Genomic DNA, 18,134 nt, shown 5'->3' with positions numbered 1-18,134 from the left:
GAAGGTCAGGACTTGGGGAGGTGCAGAGTGCCATTTTAGGCTTGTAATTGCATCATAGTTCTACTTCAGGTGGATGTAATTTGTCTCCATAATGACTTAATGCTTTCTACTATTGCTTGTTCAGTCTTTTGGGGCACCAGGAGTTTGGCAAAACCAAGGCTGGAGTTATTCTTCCCTTACCTTACCAGCCAGTAGGGTAATGTTCTTAGGGGCCTGTTTGCTTTCTACTTTCAGTTTTAGAGATAATGGAGAGAGAGAGAGACTGTGCTTTACAGTTTTTAATCTTTATATGAGGGCATGTAAGCAAAAGAGCTCTTAACCGTAGTGACTGAGGGTATACAGATGAAGGTCCTTATTATCCACAGTAATTATGTCTCGAGGCTTTGTCCTCCAGGTTCTTAACCTCTGTAGGCTAGAAGTTTCAGTCTTATGTGGGATTGCTCTTACCATATGGCTGGCACCTTTTCCCCAAGTATGAAGGTGTAAGCCACCTTCCCAAAGTATTGATGGAAAAGCTGTCAAAATTGAACAGTAGGCTTGGAGAGGACTGGGGCATTTAAATCATGGGGTTTAGATTGTATGCAAGCCCAAGCAGGTTTCTGTTACTGGTTCCTTAAGGTGAAAATGAAGATTGCTTGCTACCAATGAAACAGTAAGAAGTCATGGATGCCACAGGCATGTCACCACTAATTTGAATTCAACTTAGGTTTTAAAAAGTGTTAAAATTACTTAAAAACAATTGCTTCAGTGATTAGATAAATTTTTCTTTCTTGATATGTGTGTTGGCAGGAAGATGCACACTAGCCTTGCAGCTGGTGAGTTGTGTATGGAAGACAACTGAAGCAGTCAAGGCAGCGTAGTTTGGGTGAATTAATACACAGTTGGTATGTGTTGTGTATCTAAACTGGATCATTTTGTGCTGCACAATGGGCTTGAGCTCTGATGTTAATTTAGCTAGGAACTTTGAAGACCAGTGTAGTGCTGAGGAAGCAGGTTGGAAAGACACTGTTAGGAAAGGACAAAAACATGTTAAGCTTTTTTGACTAGAAGGTTCTATTGTCTGCCTCAGCTCGCTCTTCTGTAAACTGTGAAATTGAACCTGTGAATTTTGGACATTGCCTTTGCCTTCTTTAGAAAAAATGTATGTGAAGTTTGTTTCTGAAGTTACTTGGTGCAATTTCAGCAAGGCTGACCAGTTTTTATTAACAATTAGTTAGCATTGAGGTGGAAGTTCTGCTGTAGCATTAGGGGGTTTTCTCTGTATTGATGAATCATGAGAGTGACAACTGTCACTATAGTTTTTTTCTAACTAATTTATTTTTGTATGAATTGACCTTAAATGGTACTGTGAAAACATTGTAAAGCTAGGAAATGTTGAAGTAAGGTTGCTTTTATACAATCTTAATTGATTGGCATGTGTCACTTTTTTCCATGGACATCCATCTTGTTCAGTGCAGAGAATTTTTGCTTCCTCCTGGGTAGTGATTCAGTATTTTGTTTCCCCACCCTTAATTAGGTCCTCATATTATTTAGTGCAGGTTGCTCAAGTGCTGTTCTGAATATATAATTGTATTCTTAGGACCTTTTTCAGTGCGTTGTTCGAGGTCCTTAGAGTTTGGCATTTCTGCAGATCCGGTTTCAGAAAATCTCAAGTGGGAATTCACTGAAATTAAGATCACAATTAATTACCATCAGGAGAAAATTTGGTTGAAGTGATCTGACCTGTGTTGCAGTAGATGGTGCAGTAGAAGATGCAGGGAAAATATGTTCAGTTCTTCAGTTCAGCTACTTTAACTGAAGCCACTTTTTTACTGTCTGAGTTCTGCAATGTTGGTTCATTTCTCAGCATTTTCAGTAAATGGGGAAAGGTATCCTACAAATATCCTACAAACCACAGTTTTTTATTATACAGCTACAATTTGTCCCTGAAGTATTGCATGAACCAAGTGAAACACATAAATCTATGTGGAAAAATATTCAGTGATTGTATATTTAATGCTTGTATTGTAATGGATATAGCTGATATGACAAGGTTGCGCAGGTAACTTGAAGTATCTTGATTTTGAGTGCTTGGCTATGCAACCATTTTGAAATAGTTTGTAAGATTGCAAATAGCAAGATAAAAATTGATTATGTTGTTTTGGAACATACAAAGAGAGGTGCAAGCACAAGGTCATCAACCGTTTATATGACCTTGAAGAGGCCTAAAATCTATCCCATTATGTGTTCTTGGTAAGATGTGTATTCATTAGTAAGTCGTGGTGCCCTTCCTCAGTAATTCCAGTGTTTTTAACAAAAATTTGTTACAGAGCTGTTGTTATGTGAGACACTGTTTTTTTTCTTAACAATGCTTCTTAATAATCGCTTTTTGCTCCTGGTGCTTTTGATTGAAGGAAGAATGCAGTTCTGTACCTTGTGTGTCTGAACACTTGGATTTTTGAGAATGCGAGTTCTCACTCCTTTAATGGAGCAACATTGTCAGGAATCAGGTAAGCAGACAACACTTCTCCTTTGTACATTGTTAAATATGACACTTTGCCCTGAGTTCTCAGACAAAATAATTCATTCATTTTTAGTTCTAGGTTTAGTGGGTTTTTTTGTGTGTGTGTTATTTTTTTTTTTGTTTTGTTTTAGCTATTCAGTGAATGACAATTATATGGAAGGGAAATTAGCTAACAATATCACAATAGCAAAGAAAGATGAGGGGAGAGGTGTATTGCTGTGTCTGTCAGGTCAGACTTGATATACGTGTTACCTGGAGGATGGTGGTGGCATTAAGATGACTGCTGGCACTGCAACAGCCATACCAAGTCACCATTTCTTACATTCTGTAATGGCTATTCAGTCCACAGCACTGGGATTTTTAATGCAGCAGGCTTCATTCTGAGCTCCAATTTATTTTATGTCCAGAGCGTAGGAAATGGTAACTTGGTACAATCCTATACCTGAAACTTGCTTAAACCTTTGCCAGACAAAACTGTGTTTCAAAATACATCTGCACCATAGTCCTGCCAAGCTATAACAGATTTTGCTTAGATATGGAAAGCAGAGTAACCAGTCTGCTGCCTTTGTTCCTGAACAAAACAAGTGTAGTAAAGTAGGTGATAACATACTAGTGTGTTTAGTGTGTTTGTTGGAGCCAGGGGAGAGGGTTGTCCCCACAAGGAGCCTTATTTTGTGCCTAAGAAGTTCTCATTTCAGGCTGATTGGATTATTTTGTGGAAAGTTATGTTACCTATCAGCTCCCTGCCTTGTTTTGTTGTCAAAACTATAAGGTAGCCCTATAATCATGTAGAACATGGATAAAAAGTAAAGTAAGGTTTGAGGAGGAAGGTAACTGGTGTCTTTATCCAGAGCACATTTGTTATTTGTAGGTCAGCACAATATTATATGTAGTGCTGAGCACTTAGAGCTGAGGGGCAGGAGCAGCAGTGCTTTGAAGTGCTCCGTGCTAATTACCTTAAAAAAGTGATACCTAGTCTCTTGTATGAAATATATACACTTGAATTTCCCTTGTTCACACTATTTTTTCCCTCAGTTCTAGAATGATGGAGATACTGCACACTTAACTTGGAAAGAATATTTGAAGAATCTATAGAGATTTTGAGGAGCAAAACAGAAAGGTTAGCAGACAGACAGTTACTACCAAGTTTAAGTACTGTGCAGTATATGAGTGGAAGGCAAGGACTACATGAATACAAAGGAAGTTAAATACTCAGTGGCTACTTTTTCAGAGTACTTCCATTGTGAGTATTGCTTGAAATAGCTTCTAAAGTGATGCTTAAAATAGCTAAATAATATAATAGTACACATATAGAAAAAGTAAATAAAGCTTGCAGACACTACTAACTTTTGTGTTAATTTTTACACCTTGACTTGGCAATCTTAGTGTTCTAAACATTTCAGTAGTATTAAGCACAGTATTAATATAAAACTAATACTAACTGAGCACTATACTAAACGTAGCCCTTCTGTAGTGCTGTGAGGTCTGTCGTTGGTAGGCTTGTAGTCTGTATACATTGTCTCTTGCTTGCCAGTGTGTTACCACATCACATTTGGGTAAGTGTTGCCTGTGTTGCAGAGGGAAGGAGCTGACCTGCCTCAAGGTATGTAGGTAGCCATGTGTTGAGCACCCTATTGGCATACAGTTCTTTCTAGAAGACAGGTGCATGACTTCTAGAACTGATCAAAAGCACAAGAACTTATTTGCAGAATTCAGCCACCCTGTGGCCCTAAGTGACTTGCTGAGACTTTGCAGGTCTTGACTCAGTCTTGCCTTTAATGCCTTGAATATAATCCTAGAGAACACTGCCTAATTTGGAACAAAAAGAACAAACTAAGTATATATAAGGTGTCAGTTTTGGAAAATACCTTTAAGATGGATGAGTCTTCAGGTCCAGTGAAATCAAACACTACTAGAACTAGCTAACAATTGCTCCTAAAAGTTTTTCATTGGTGCAATTTATACATTCATCAAATTAATTTTTACCACTTGAATATTAGTGGAAGTTTACTTTGTTCACAATATTATAGTAAGTAAACCACTGTGATAGAACAGGCTATCACATAAAAAAGTGAGTTTTTTCTGTGTGTCTTCATAACAGTAATTCAGCAAGAAGTGAGTGGGTAATTAGTTTAGCAGTGATGCAGTGCACCTGGGTCATCAGCAGTAGGCAATTTGAAGACAAAAGATTTGAGAGTCATTAAGCCAATTGTGTGTGTGTGTGTAATATATATATATATGAGATAAAGCTGTAAAAAGTGATACTTTTTCATAACATGAAGGAGCACATACAAATATATACATTAAAACATCAACGCTAGTGAACTGATGCTTTCTTGCTGGAAGGGTGCCAGAAATGCAGTCCAGCAAAGTCTCCGTACACTACTGAGTTTACAGTATTTTTAAATTTTATTTGTACATTTGAAAATACAAACAAAAATATCAGTGAAACAGGGTGAAGCTGAGGGAAAGTACAACACATGTCCATAAATCTAAAACATTCAGGTGGATTTATTGCCACCAATCACAAAGTACAGTCCTATTTTCAACTTGTGCACAGTGGTACATTATGTCAAGTTGCTCTAATTTCTGGGGCTGTGCACTTTACAAAGAAATTGCTGAAAGCAGTGATATATGGGAAACATAAATTGAAAGAGTAGATCACTGTGGGTATTCTCATTTTTAAAATGAAAAAGTCCTTCAATAAATCTGTCTTCAAACAGCAGTCAAGAGGACCAGGCTGTGGTATGCAGTTGTTCTTGCCGTGACTTTGGATACCATGTTGTCACAGATGACAGCGTATCTGCTTTGGCTTCTTGTATTAAACTTTCCTGATAAAAGTGACGTGGGGTTGAACTCTATGAAATGCATTTCTTACCACTCTGTAAGTGCTCTTGAAGAGTGTTTCCCATCATTTTGGATTTTCTTCTTTTAATACCTTGTCCATGTCTCGGTATGTTGAAAGAAATTATTAAAGAGGTCTTCATTTCAGCAGTTCAGTTTGATTAAGAAACTCTTACAATATATTTCAGTTTTGTTGAGTCTTTTGTGTTGTTTTGGCTGTCAATTAGAACCAGGGAGGTGCGCTGATGATTCTCTACTATTTCAGCAACACTGTCGAAGCGCTGGATAAAGAAAACAAAAAATAACTAGTGCTGGCTTCCTTTAATGCTATAATATTGAAAGTAATCACTGCATCTTTTTATCTTTGCTTCTCATGTAATTGAAGAGAGGAAGAGTTAAGCTACTTGTTACCAAGTTAGATGCTTTGCCTTTTAGTGAGAGCACTGATCCTTCTCTTAGTTCTGATTTTAGTCATAAACAGATTAGATTTAGACAACAGAAGATATTACAGGTACCAGCTGTCTCCTCCTTTCCATTTGTGATTGCCACCTGCAGTAGCTGAACCACTGAGTTTGCTGTGGGCCATAATGGACTGACATTTCATTTTACCTTAATGTCTAGCAGGCCACAGACTGGCTGCTCAGAAGCTGTGGCAGATGTGGTTCAGCCACCTCAGAGGGAAGGCTGTGTCCAGGAGTAACAGGTACACACAGCCATCTATGAGAACTGTTCTAGTTACACAGTTTTAATGTTTGTCACTGTAAATTAGTATCCATCAATCTGCTAGGTCTGTTGCTTTTCCTTTTGGACTTTGGTCAAATAAAGACTTTGGACTATCTGTTTATCCTGAGGTCATTTCTCATCCTTTGTTGAAGATCAGGTGAGCTCCAGGCTATTTTCTCTAATCTCAGCACTGGTGCATGGGAGGCAGATAATTAGGCTAGGTCAAGCCTACTTTCACATTGCTGAAAAGCCTATTCTATGCAGTGATAAACTGTTTTCATTGGTATTTGTGTTCCAAGTTTCTGTTTTGCTATCAGAGTAATTAGCTCCATGGCAGAGTAGATGACCAGTGATCTTTTCACTCCAGGGTTAATGTTTAATATTTTCTTTATGTGAAAACAGTATTAACAGTTATGTCATTCTCATTTTTTATAGTATTGGTGGGTTTTGTTTTTTGAGCATGGCTGTTCTTCCTTTGCAATTTTCCAAGAAACATAACTAGAGTTTTAGATAGAAAGTAAATGGAGGACCATAAGCAGTCAGAAAATTTATCTAGCGGCTGCAGCTCTTATCCTTTTAACTTATTTAAACATCTCTATGAGTATGTTTTAAATTTGATCTGTGGTTTTAGTTACAGTGTACAAGAGCTGTTACAACACTGGTCATTATAAAGGGTATATTTTTATCTTTGTACATGAAGAATCTTTGTGGTCATAGTGCAATATATCTTAGTCCTTGCTTATTAAAGGTATATAATTGAAAACTGTTAGGAAAAATACCCCCACATCATCTTACCTCTTCACCACTTTTTTCTCTGCCCAGTGCATATTGCCTTGTTGATTCAATAAATCGTATAGGGATGTTGTACACTCTTCTGTTGTAAAACACAACCAGCGTATATGGTTGCCGTGAGTCCTGTCCAGAGCTCTTCCTTATTAGAAAAGATCCATCCTAAAGAGAGAAAAGTAGTCGTATTTGGCTCATTTCTTTCCAACAACTTAGTCTGGTTTTGGCTTAATATTTTGATTTATATTAGCATTCAACTCTTTTCTCCCATTAGAAAAATAATAGCAGTAGATGAGAAGTAGCAGGTATTCCTGCTAACAGCAGCTTGCAAAGGTGTAATTTCAGAATCACCTTTGCTGCTGCCTGTTCTCTTTCTCAATTAGAGAGAAAATGAAGAAATAAACAGGCATCTGTTGGGGTTCACAGATTGTTAGGGAATAGGTAGGGAAGAAAGCAGGGAGAGGTGGAGACACCATTTCTCCAGAGCTGTAAAAAGGAGCCCACCACAGTCAAGCACCTGCACTCCTGACCATGTACTCACTAACTCACAGTAGCCTTCACCTGGTGATAGCCCCCATGCTCTGCCCCTATATCCTTCTCTGTGGACTTAGGCAAGAGTGGAAAGGTACGTCATGCTGAGGATGCAACTCTACATGCTCCTCTTCCCTCCTCTGACACTAGATTTTGTACAAAGAATAGTTGAGAGAATTCAAATTCTCCAAATACCTAAATGCAACACTCACCAGCCTTTCCAAATAGCTGTTGTCACATGAGCCATTGGACTGTGGTGGAGACCGCTCAAAAGCCACTGGGCTTTGCATTTCTTTTAAGGGGGTGTGCATGAGCTGTGAGATCTTCCTCGGCTCTCCAGTCTCTAATAGCTTTCTCTGCAGTGCTTTGGTCTTTGAGTTGCACTAATGTAACTTCGTGTTGCAATGAAAGCCAGCATTAACTAATGTCACCACAATTATTCCTGGTTTGACAGTACTTGTATGGTGCAGTAGTTCTGATCTCTTCAGAAAGCAACTGATGTTCTTTGAATACTTCTGGTTGTCTTTTGAATTTTTTTTTAATTTGAAGTTTTTCCCATAAAATAAACATTCTTTAAAAGTGACCTACCTTGTTTGATCGGTACAATGCATCTTCTGCCATTTTCCTATCACAGGTAGCGGCATACCATGCTTTACTGTGAACACCAGCATCCTAAAAAGAGAGGAACAGTGTTTCACCTGTAAAATAATAATGATAATAATAAAGAATATGGCCTGTAGATGAGTTACTGCTAAATAGTGACAGTTATGAAGAACTAAAATGCAGAAAACAGAGAGTTTAAAAAAATCTTTGCCAGGAGTACAGTTTTAGTTGAATAGAGGTAGGACAAAGAAAAACTGGGAGTGTCAAAACAGTGGTAACAGATTTGTGATAGAAGGCTGATAAATGACAAAAGAGAGATGCCCTGAGGAAAGCAGTCAGGTTCAACTGTAGGAACGTTCTAAAGACAGAAGTTATTCCAGTAGAATTTAAAGAGGAATAAATGTCGAGGAATGTTGAGGAATAACGTTATTTATGAACACAATCATGATTGTCGGATAAGTTTTGCTCCAGCTTTACAGTAACAAGTTTAATAATAAAATTAATTTTCAAACAGGCTTTGTCACCTCTGTACAAAACAGATTAAAGGTTGCACATTATAACTCAGCTGGTCTAGCTGTCTTATTGCTGCCAGAAAGGGAATGTCTTGGTTTCTCCTTGGTGCTCATTCTGTTGGCTCTTCTGATCCCATGGTGAGATAATTCACTTTATTAAACTTGCAGAAAAAAACAAAAAGAAAACTTTCCTTTTTTGTTTTGCCATTTTCTGTCAGTTTAATGACTTGGCTCAACCCACTGCAGGATCAGGAATGAACACCATAGAAGCTGGGAGGGGAGCTGACAGTGAGGAGAGAGCAGAGCCTTAATTTTGGGGGCATTGCACTAAATTCTTAGACTGGCTCAAGCCATAACATTAAATTTTACCTTCAGAAATTTTCCATGTATTTCTTCAGTCACACTATTTATTGGAAAAAGAAAGGCTGAGAGGAACTGAAAATATGAAAGGTACTTGCCCACACAAAGAATGAGCCCAGCAAGCAAATCTTTGTTCAACAAAAGAAGGAATCAATGGCCCCCAGAGCTTTCTTCTACCACTATCTGTGGCCTATAATGTAGAAGCAGAGAGCTGCTGCTGAAGTTTGGATGGGAACCAAGCAAAGAGTGAATGTCACGGGAATGAATGACATCTGTGAGCACCTGTATTGTGCAGGATGCTACAGCAAATGATACCACTGTATATAGTTGCTGGGAAAATAACACTAACAGCTAAATTTTTTTTTAACAAAATGCATCTTTTATTAAGTTCTGTTTCTGCCCACGGCTGTTACATAAAAACTGCAAATGTAATTGCTACAAGCTGTTTATGTTGAGTCTTCTGGATTGCTTATTTGAAAGCAATTTTTATAATAAGTATCTATTATTACATACAGTTAAATTTTTTCCAGAACTTCAAATCCTTTGTGTTCTTCACTGTTGTATTATCTTTGTCATGTCAGACTTGAGAACACTTACTGTTACTGGCTCTGCATGATAGAGCCTTTGGTTTACACTAAACAGAACTATTTTTACCTTGTTTGTGACTACTAGGCTTATAAGAATAGCTTTTTGCATTTTGTAGTCTTCCTTCATCCAAAATGAGAGTAAGGGGAATAGCACTGAAATGAAATTCCTTGAATTTGCTTAGATCATTCAAAGCTTAATGTTGCAACAAAACATAAAAAAAAGAATTGGCCATAAAACTGACAGCATTAACTGTAATGTGAAGAGGTCTGTTTAAAGGAACAGAAAGGAGCCAGACTTGGGAGAGACTAAAACACGTAGGGGAGGCATCACAGCATCATTGTATTTGCCTACTGCACCTTTTTTCTCCTGTACACAATTTGTACAGCTATAAGTTAGAAAAAAAAGAGGTGATTTAAAACTCTTTATAGCAATCTATATCAAAGACTAGACTTAAGTACATCACCACAGATTTCCTCGTTTCAATGATGTTGAAAGTATGAATTGGAGAGTCAGGAAGACATGAAACTAAAGCTTTTTATGATTGGTAGAGTGCCAAGATTTAATATAATACTATTTACATATTTTTCTACAGTTTGTTAAACCTCTCCTATGCTATGTGTTCTGAGCATGTTTTAATGAAAGCTAACATTCAGTTTATTGTGCTACAGAAAAGCCTCATTGCAAAAGGGGGTATAGAAAGCCTCCAGGAGCGTAATTTTCTATTGAAAGGGGATAGGGGTGGAAATATTATTTTAAAATAAAGGATAAGGGGATTTCTGTAATATGAATTTAGCTAATATTATACCTGGTCTGCAGAACTTGAAATAGATGAAATGCTGCTGGGAGGGGAAGCACCCAAAGAACGGTTTGCAGCTTCTGGCACTTCTAGAAAAGAGAAAGAACAACATGTATTCAAAAAAAAAGTTTTCAAAGTATGCTTGTTATGATGTAAGAAATTGAATTGTTACAAGGACTTTGGAAGATCTGGAAACACTTGACCTTTGATATCAGTCAGGAAAGCTTTCTACTGGAAATGCATGGGGCCTATATAAGTTCTGGGACACTTGCCTGTGCAAAGGGTAGCCTTGCTTGTGAAGGAAAAACCAGTTTGGATAACAATTTGGTTATTAGCCAGAACTAAACTCAGAGTACGGGAAAAAACCTTTTCCACCACCAAAGTGAATGAATGTAGCAATAGATAAGAAAATGCAGGAACTCGATGCAAGTAATTCTCAGTCCAGTGTGAGAAGCAGTCTTACAGGTGAGCAAGTCAGGAAAATGAACTTATTTCAGGGCTAATTTTTCACCAGTTTAGACTATCTGAATTGTTTGAATACATGTGCAAGAAGTCCAGGCAGCAAAATGGAGAAGCAGAATTAATAGAAAGCATTATGGCACTTAATTGGAATAAGAAAGCATAGTTGGAAATAGTTACAAGGGCTGAAATACAGATGTAAGAGTTTAAGAAATCAGAAGTGAAATGTTTGAGTAGTATTGCATAGTAATGATATGATGAAAGAAGTATGGATTATTGCTTTCTGGTAAAAAATAATTTGGCCCAAGAATGTAGGTGTCTGCTATAGGTACTTACACAGCTGGATGCAAATCAATATACTGGAGATCATTGTACAAAGTTGAGTGATACTCATTTTGTTATTATGGGAGGATTTTTTTCCTGTGTGCTTTACTTATTAGGGAAAACAAATACCCTTTCTCGATATGGTGCTCTGCAGACTGCATTGTTAAGTCTTCACTAATAAAATTCTGGTTTAGATACTGGTTTAGAAAGCAATAAGAATGTTATAGAGAAGACCATACAGTGACCAGAACTAAAAAATGCAATTGGACTGGAGCACTCTAAGACAATTGTGTGAAGTACATTTAGAACTTCTTTTGTAGTAAAGATGCAACTGTCTGAAAGCTGCATCCCAAGTGGAGGGGAGACATTGTAGGGAGCAGTTCCAGCTCTCAATGAAATAATCACCCGAAGAAGGCTATTCGATATTATGGATTTCGGTTTTTCTGTAAAATTTTGAGTGACTGGGTGTTAAAGCTACAGCTGAAAGTAGATTGTATGAATAAAGCAAGAACTGTCAGAAGTCAGTCAGATTAGTGAATTAGACTTGACAAAAGGATATTAAAATAAAGACTGAAAGATGCCTTGGCTGTGTGTAAAAAAGTAAAGAGAGATGGGGCCGTGTACAATAAGAATTTTACTGATTTTAAAGATAATCCTGGTACTAAACAAATAGTAGTTCTGGCACAGAAATGGAAATTTCCACAATCAAATTGGAAGCAGAGTTTAAATAACTTTAGTACAATTGAACTGATGGGCCCAGATCTTTATCTATGAAATTTTAAAAAGTGGAACATGAAATTCAGGGGTGGTAACAGTTATTTTACATAATTTTCAAGTCAGGATGGTACCAAATGATTAAAGAATACCAAACATAATTGCTATACCTAAAGTGGAAAAAGTGACTTGAGCATCTACAGGGCTTTTTGTCTGATTCCACAGAACACAAAGCCCTAAGAGAGAACTTGAAGGAAATAACATCAAGATTTGGAAGTAAAGGTACAACTAGCAAGAGAAAATCTGAATCTTAGCCAAGCAGATAAAATGTTACAGCTCTTTCATAGAATAACAGAGTTCTACAAAGAGGGGATGTGGCAGTGTACTTAATCTGGACTTCAGAGGAGCATTTGACACTGTGCCATAAGGGAAATAAGTACTTTTAATTATGAAGATAGAAGTTAGCTCTAGGCTTGTATGGGGACAAAGAAGAGATGGCAGGTTATGCTCAAGGGACATCAGTGATTATGGGACCAGTGGTATGTATTACAAAATTGTAATTGGATCTGGCACAGAATAAGATTATGCTAAAGAAAGTTTACTAATCAGAGCACCATTCAGCACCAGATGGTCTTGAAGAATACTTACAGTTCCAGGAGTAGTAAGAATTTATGCTTCAAGTGGAAGCACATCAGTTGTGTGATGGGAGCAGACAAACTTAAGTGCATCAGTAAAGAGCATTAATGTGAACTTCCTTAGCACAGGAGATATAACTGCAATATGCATCAAGCAAATGTTTCCAGGAAAGCGATACACTAATAACAGCATGTCAGTTTAAGCTACACCAAATGTAGATTTCTATGTGCCATTCTCACCATCTGTTTACAATGTGAAAGATATGTTCAGACTGAATATGTACAGTAAAGGGCTTACTGGAAGGTCAGACAAGTGTCTGCTAACAAGCAACTAGAAAAATGTTAAATCTAATTTACACTTCTGTACAAAGAGGGTTTATATTCATATTACCTAATTCATTTTTAGCTGCGAGCTGAAACAAAGTCCATCTTGGAAAGTACTACTTAGAAAAGAGCTTTAGAATTGCTATTATAAAAGTACCTTATTTTTTCCTTCTGTAGAAAAAGAATAAATTGAATGCAATAATAATCTGTCTGTCTTCTAGGCAACAGAAGCCTGGAGCAGCCCAGAAATGTCATATTTAGGATTCTTTTGTGACAAGGAAGGTTGATGGAATCTTTATTATGATGGGAAATGACCCAAATTGCCTTTGCTAGAGATTTCCAGTATTCATAAATATAAATGAAGCACCCATTTTCCATCAATAATCCTGAGATACTACCTTAATTTTACTAACTGAGCTAAGATCTTGGATACTTGACCTCCTCTTTGTATGCATTACAGACACATTAATTCCAAATGAATAAATATGCAAGGTATTTTGAAATAATTTTAAATTCAAAGATTAATTTGAAATTACAAGTTAATCACATTTAATTAAAAAACTGAATTATACTTACTTGGCAGAATTGAGGGCTTTTGGAGCAGAGGCCTGAAATAAATGTCGAGAGATTACAGAAAGGTCTGAGGGGATGTACCCAGTCCTGATAATATGAAAATTGAAAATATGCAGTGGTAGAATGTGTTCCATCTCACCCATTTGTTCATCGAGAAACATGAGTCTGATAGAGGTATTTTTAAAAAACGATATCCCACTAGTAGGAATTTAAACATATGTTTTAAATCTCCATCACCTTATTACAGATTATATCCCCTCATGCTTTTTGGTGATAGTTATATGCATTAATTTGCCATGTTTTAGTTTTTTGCTACTGTGAGGTACTGTGAGGTTTCAGGAATCTCAGCTCTGAAAAAGCAACAAGGAGGCTCCAGTGGAAAGAGTGCTCTCCTTTGTGCCTCTCACATCTGGTGCACTGCAATATACCAAAGAGGATGGAAAGGGATCTTACTTTTGGGCACCACTTGGAAGGGGGGGAAGTGGAAGTTCCTGGTTGGAATTGCGCCGTCGTTCTGGTGCCATAGGTTTTTCTGTAGTTTGGGAAAACAAACAGTAGAGTCAAGATTTCTTCAGAAATATTTTATCCCAGATTAGGGAGTCCCAGTAGATGAAGGAGGTTTTATTTTATAATGAATTTTGTTTTTTTCTTACATAGCAGCCTGCCATCGCGCTGCTTTTTTTGTTAACTAATTCTAGGCAAATGTCTGTGCTAGGGATGCCTGCAGGGCTCGGTGGGACTCTGTGACACGGGGGAGGGCGCTGGGGCCGGCCGGGCCAGCCAGCCTGGAGTGAGGCAGCAGCTCCTGCTGGAGCCGCCTCACACAGACACAGCCAGAGCCAGGACGGGATGGATTCCCTGCCTGTGCCAGGGACTGCCTCTTGCCAGGAGCCGGCTCCGTGAGAGGTGGTTCTGGCTGAGTCCAGAGCCTGTCCCTCCCTTCCCCTTCTCCACTTCCAGGGCTACACGGGCACGGTGCTGGGCCATTACTGTGCTGCATTACCCCGCCAGGAACCTCAGCAGCTTTACTGTGACTGCTTCTAGAGAACAATGATACTCACTGCAACTCAGGCTGCCCAGATCCAGTTTGAAACTGCTAAAACCAAACACCCCTCAAAAACCTCCAGTAACTTGAATGTGGTGTTGTTTGTTTCATTTTTTTAGTTAAAAAAAAAAAAAAAAAATCAGATAAATGTCAACTTTTCACAGTACTGGCTATAATTTACCTTCATTTGCAGTTAAGGTCTCTCTGGAAGGTAAACACGGTTTCTGCAGTAAAAGAGAAGGACAAACAAGTATTAACTGGCACTTGCATAGCAAATGTTTATCATTTATACTTTTTGTGAAACAGTTTAGAATTGACAACATCCTGGAAGAATTAGGAGGCAGGGACATAGCCATTCTGTGAAGAGTCTGTAGTTGTATGACCTTGAAGTATGGGATTTTGCAAAGGAGATTTGGAAAGAATCCCAGTTTGTGGGTATAAATAGATGTAGAAAAAGTCAAATGTAGATGGTTCATTCTTATCTCAGGCCCAAAAATGAAAAGTCTATCCCAAATACTTGAAAATGAAAATTGGATTTTCACCCACATTGAGCTATGCACACAAATATCTGAACACATTTTCTTCTGTTTACTGGAAGTTAAACTGTCAGTTTAGCTCACAGTAAAACTGGAACCAATCTTCCACTTTTAATTTTTTTTTTGCTTTCATTTTGAAACAATGATAATAAACTGCCAGTTTTGAAACATTCTTCAGATTAATTTCTTTGAAAATTTCAAGCAGTCCTCTTACTTTCTGCCACAAGAAGTTTTGGGATATTTTTCAAATTACTGAAAAACCTCAGACAAATTCTGGTAAAATCCTGCATATTTCTTGAGCTATCAATTGTAATGAACTCATGTTCCCCATAGGCAGCCCTGTACATTCTGGGAATACTTCTGAATTTCGTGTGTTCCCATTTATTTCTCATTTATTAAGTTCATGCTCTGTGTTTATTGTTACATCCCAGGGCATTGAATTCAAATGTTGCTTTGATCAAAATATTTTTCTGCTTGAGCAGAAAGATCACTGATCTTCATTCATGTAATAAGCACCCAAATATTTCCTGTCTTTATAACTCTTTCCCCTAGCATTTTTTTGCATTTATCTTGTACCAAAACCCATGATAAAATTAAGTTTTACAATAAATTAAAAATCTAATAAATTTTTTGAGTGAGTATGCAATTAGAAGTCAACTTACTGGTGAAGTTACTGCATTAGAAGTTTTCTTGCTGAAGTATGGAGGAAAACAAAAAATAAAGAATATGGTTACTTAGCAGATACATGGATTCATTTAGCAACTAAGCATCAGTTTCATTGGTTCTCAGGGTATTTATGTCTAAGATGGGATTCATTGGATCCTTGTAGCAGTTAGAAACAAAGAAGAATAAAAAAGGAATAAGGGTATGAGATGCAATGTGGGCACTCAGTAAAGGTACTTTCACAAGGAAGCTACAACTGTGTCCAATACTTAACATGACTTGGGTGGGGCAGAAGAATTTAGAGAAAGCTTTCTGCACCTCCAGGCTTGCGTGTGCCTGTGCTGCAGTATGGGACTAAATCTGACAAGGCAGCCAGCATCTGCCATCAGTGGCAGGCAGTGAAGGGCAAGGCCACTTGGCATACAAACAGTATTCCTCCAGAAATAACAAAATAACAGCTTGCCTTTACCTAGTCAGGATATCTTTCATAAACAGGAATAAATATTATTCCTGAATTCAAATTGCTATAGGCAAGGATAGGAGTTAGCTCCTAATACACCCATTAAGCCCATCCCCACCAAAGAAGTACTTTTATCATTTTTTACTCACAGGCCCCTTGGTAACGGAGATGGAGCTGGAGCTGCTCCAGTGGGAAATCTGGATTCTTGTGTGTTATTGAACCTCTGACCTAGAGATGTAAGCAATATATTTAGTATGCAATGTGAGCTGTATCTGAACAGTAGATTTTCCTCATTGCCATTTTAGTGTTAATATAATAAAGGTAAAAAATATTCATTTATTTAATATTTTTTCTTAACATGTTTTCAGTGTGATTATACAAGAGAACAGTTCAGTAACACTTCTTGCTTATTGCTGACTGTACAGATAAAGTTTACACTGACACACTACATTGCATGCTGTATTCTGCTAACTGGTGGCATATTAGTCCCTCTCATATTGCTGCATTTTCATCTGAATACTTACTTTCATCATTATTGTTTGCTTCATGGTCCTGTAATAGAAAAATAGGTTAGATTTGATATGAAGGAATTAAATTACTGTGTTCAGTTTTAAGTCCTTCACTACCAGAAGGACACAGAGGCGATGCAGCAGAGAAGGGCAACAAAGCTGGTGAAGGGACTGAAGCACAAGTGGCTGAGGGAGCTGGGCATGCTTAGCCTGGAGAAAAGGAGGCTCAGGGGGGCCTTACTGCTCTCTACAAGTACCTGAAAGGAGGGTATCGGTCTTTTCTCCCAGGTAACAAGTGACAGGACAAGAGGAAATGGCGTTATGCTGCACCAGGAGAGGTTTAGATTAGATATTAGAAAAACTTTTTTCACTGAAAGGCTAGTCAGGCATGGAATGGGCTGCCAGGGAAGTGGTGGAATCACCATCCTTGGAAGTGTTCAAAAGCCACGTGGATGTGGCACTTATGGACATGGTTTAGTGGTGAACATGGTGGTGCTGGATTAACAGTTGGAACTTGATCTTAGAGGTCTTTCTCAGCCTGAATGATTCTTTGATTATTAAATGAGAACTGCATGAATAATCAATATGGTTTTGGTATCTGTAGTAATTTTTAAAGAAATATTTGTACAGAAGACATCCAGAATACTTTCATGATGTCGTCTGAAAAATTTTAAGCAACCATCAAATTTTGAACTTTCTAATAATCTTGAGATGGCTTGTACTAAGTATTGAGAAATTTTGGCCTTAGTTTTGCAGTGAGACCTTTTGGTTCATGTTTAATTTCTGACCTGGAAGACAGAAATTTTGCAGCAGATTTGAATATACTAAAAATACATCTTCCACTGAATGGAGGAAACTGAGTAGACCCTCTTGTCACCATGCTAGAATTGAAGCAATCTACCTAATTTCCCGGCTTCTCTGAGAGATGCTTAATTTTGGCTCCCATTTCTTGACTTTTAGGGAATCAAGTCTCCCATCTGATAAGTATCTTTCAAAGAGGAACCAGTTATTAATTTGTCTGTCTTCATCTACCCAGTTAATGGCTTTTCACTAATGTTAGTGACAAATGCATCCATTCTCTGTCTGGAGAGGTGTAATCCATCACCCAGCAGTTGGGGAAATGAGACATGGCAAAATTTTTCACCCAGTCAGGTCAGGCCTTTGAGAGGAACAAGGGTTACAGTTCTGTGCACATGATCAGTGCTGGTTAGTGCTGACAGCAGACTGAATGGGAGCAGCTAACAGATGTTTCAGTTTTTGTTTGGGATTTGTCAATGTGCTGTAGCCAGAGATGGAAAGGAACAACAGAGCACTGGACAAACATCATGCTCATTACTATGTGTTTATCTAAAATTGTAAAGGCTGCCACTTACAAGACAAGCAAAGACCCCAAAATCTGGGCTGCACTGGGTAACTCTTTCCTAGGCTGACTCTTGTGACAAACTGGTGAGCTGCAAGCACCCAGGAGCTGAATACAACCATGCTACAGATGAGTGTTTGTCTGGGAGCTTCATCTTGGAGGTGTAACTCACTCAGTGTGTGGCTCTAGCTAAAGGATAATCTCTTTTTATTCTCTGCAAAGCTAGGATGATACCCATCTCAAATGCAAGCTTTGAAAATGCATTAATGGAGAGGTCACAGCTGCA

At 38.0% G+C, this 18,134-nt stretch overlaps 1 protein-coding gene across 3 annotated transcripts in view; it reads right to left on the bottom strand.

Moving 5' to 3' along the window:
• Positions 1–4,893: 4,893 nt before the first annotated feature.
• BLNK (B cell linker) overlaps positions 4,894–18,134 on the bottom strand; it is an 85,269-nt gene continuing 72,028 nt past the window's right edge. For all 3 annotated transcript variants that reach the window (XM_053984301.1, XM_053984303.1, XM_053984302.1), the window contains 10 exons: positions 16,504–16,531; positions 16,129–16,207; positions 15,519–15,549; positions 14,502–14,544; positions 13,729–13,807; positions 13,279–13,310; positions 10,256–10,335; positions 7,976–8,059; positions 6,866–7,021; positions 4,894–5,628 (listed from right to left, as the gene is read on the bottom strand). In XM_053984301.1, the coding sequence (XP_053840276.1) occupies positions 5,509–5,628; positions 6,866–7,021; positions 7,976–8,059; positions 10,256–10,335; positions 13,279–13,310; positions 13,729–13,807; positions 14,502–14,544; positions 15,519–15,549; positions 16,129–16,207; positions 16,504–16,531 (732 nt within the window). In that variant the 3' untranslated portion in view covers positions 4,894–5,508. The remainder of the gene's footprint in view (positions 5,629–6,865; positions 7,022–7,975; positions 8,060–10,255; positions 10,336–13,278; positions 13,311–13,728; positions 13,808–14,501; positions 14,545–15,518; positions 15,550–16,128; positions 16,208–16,503; positions 16,532–18,134) is intronic.

This window comes from Vidua macroura, chromosome 8, assembly GCF_024509145.1.
Source record: "Vidua macroura isolate BioBank_ID:100142 chromosome 8, ASM2450914v1, whole genome shotgun sequence".
NCBI lineage: Eukaryota > Metazoa > Chordata > Aves > Passeriformes > Viduidae > Vidua > Vidua macroura.
The sequence above is the reverse complement of the archived record's forward strand: the minus strand, read 5'-3'. Positions and strand labels throughout refer to the sequence as shown.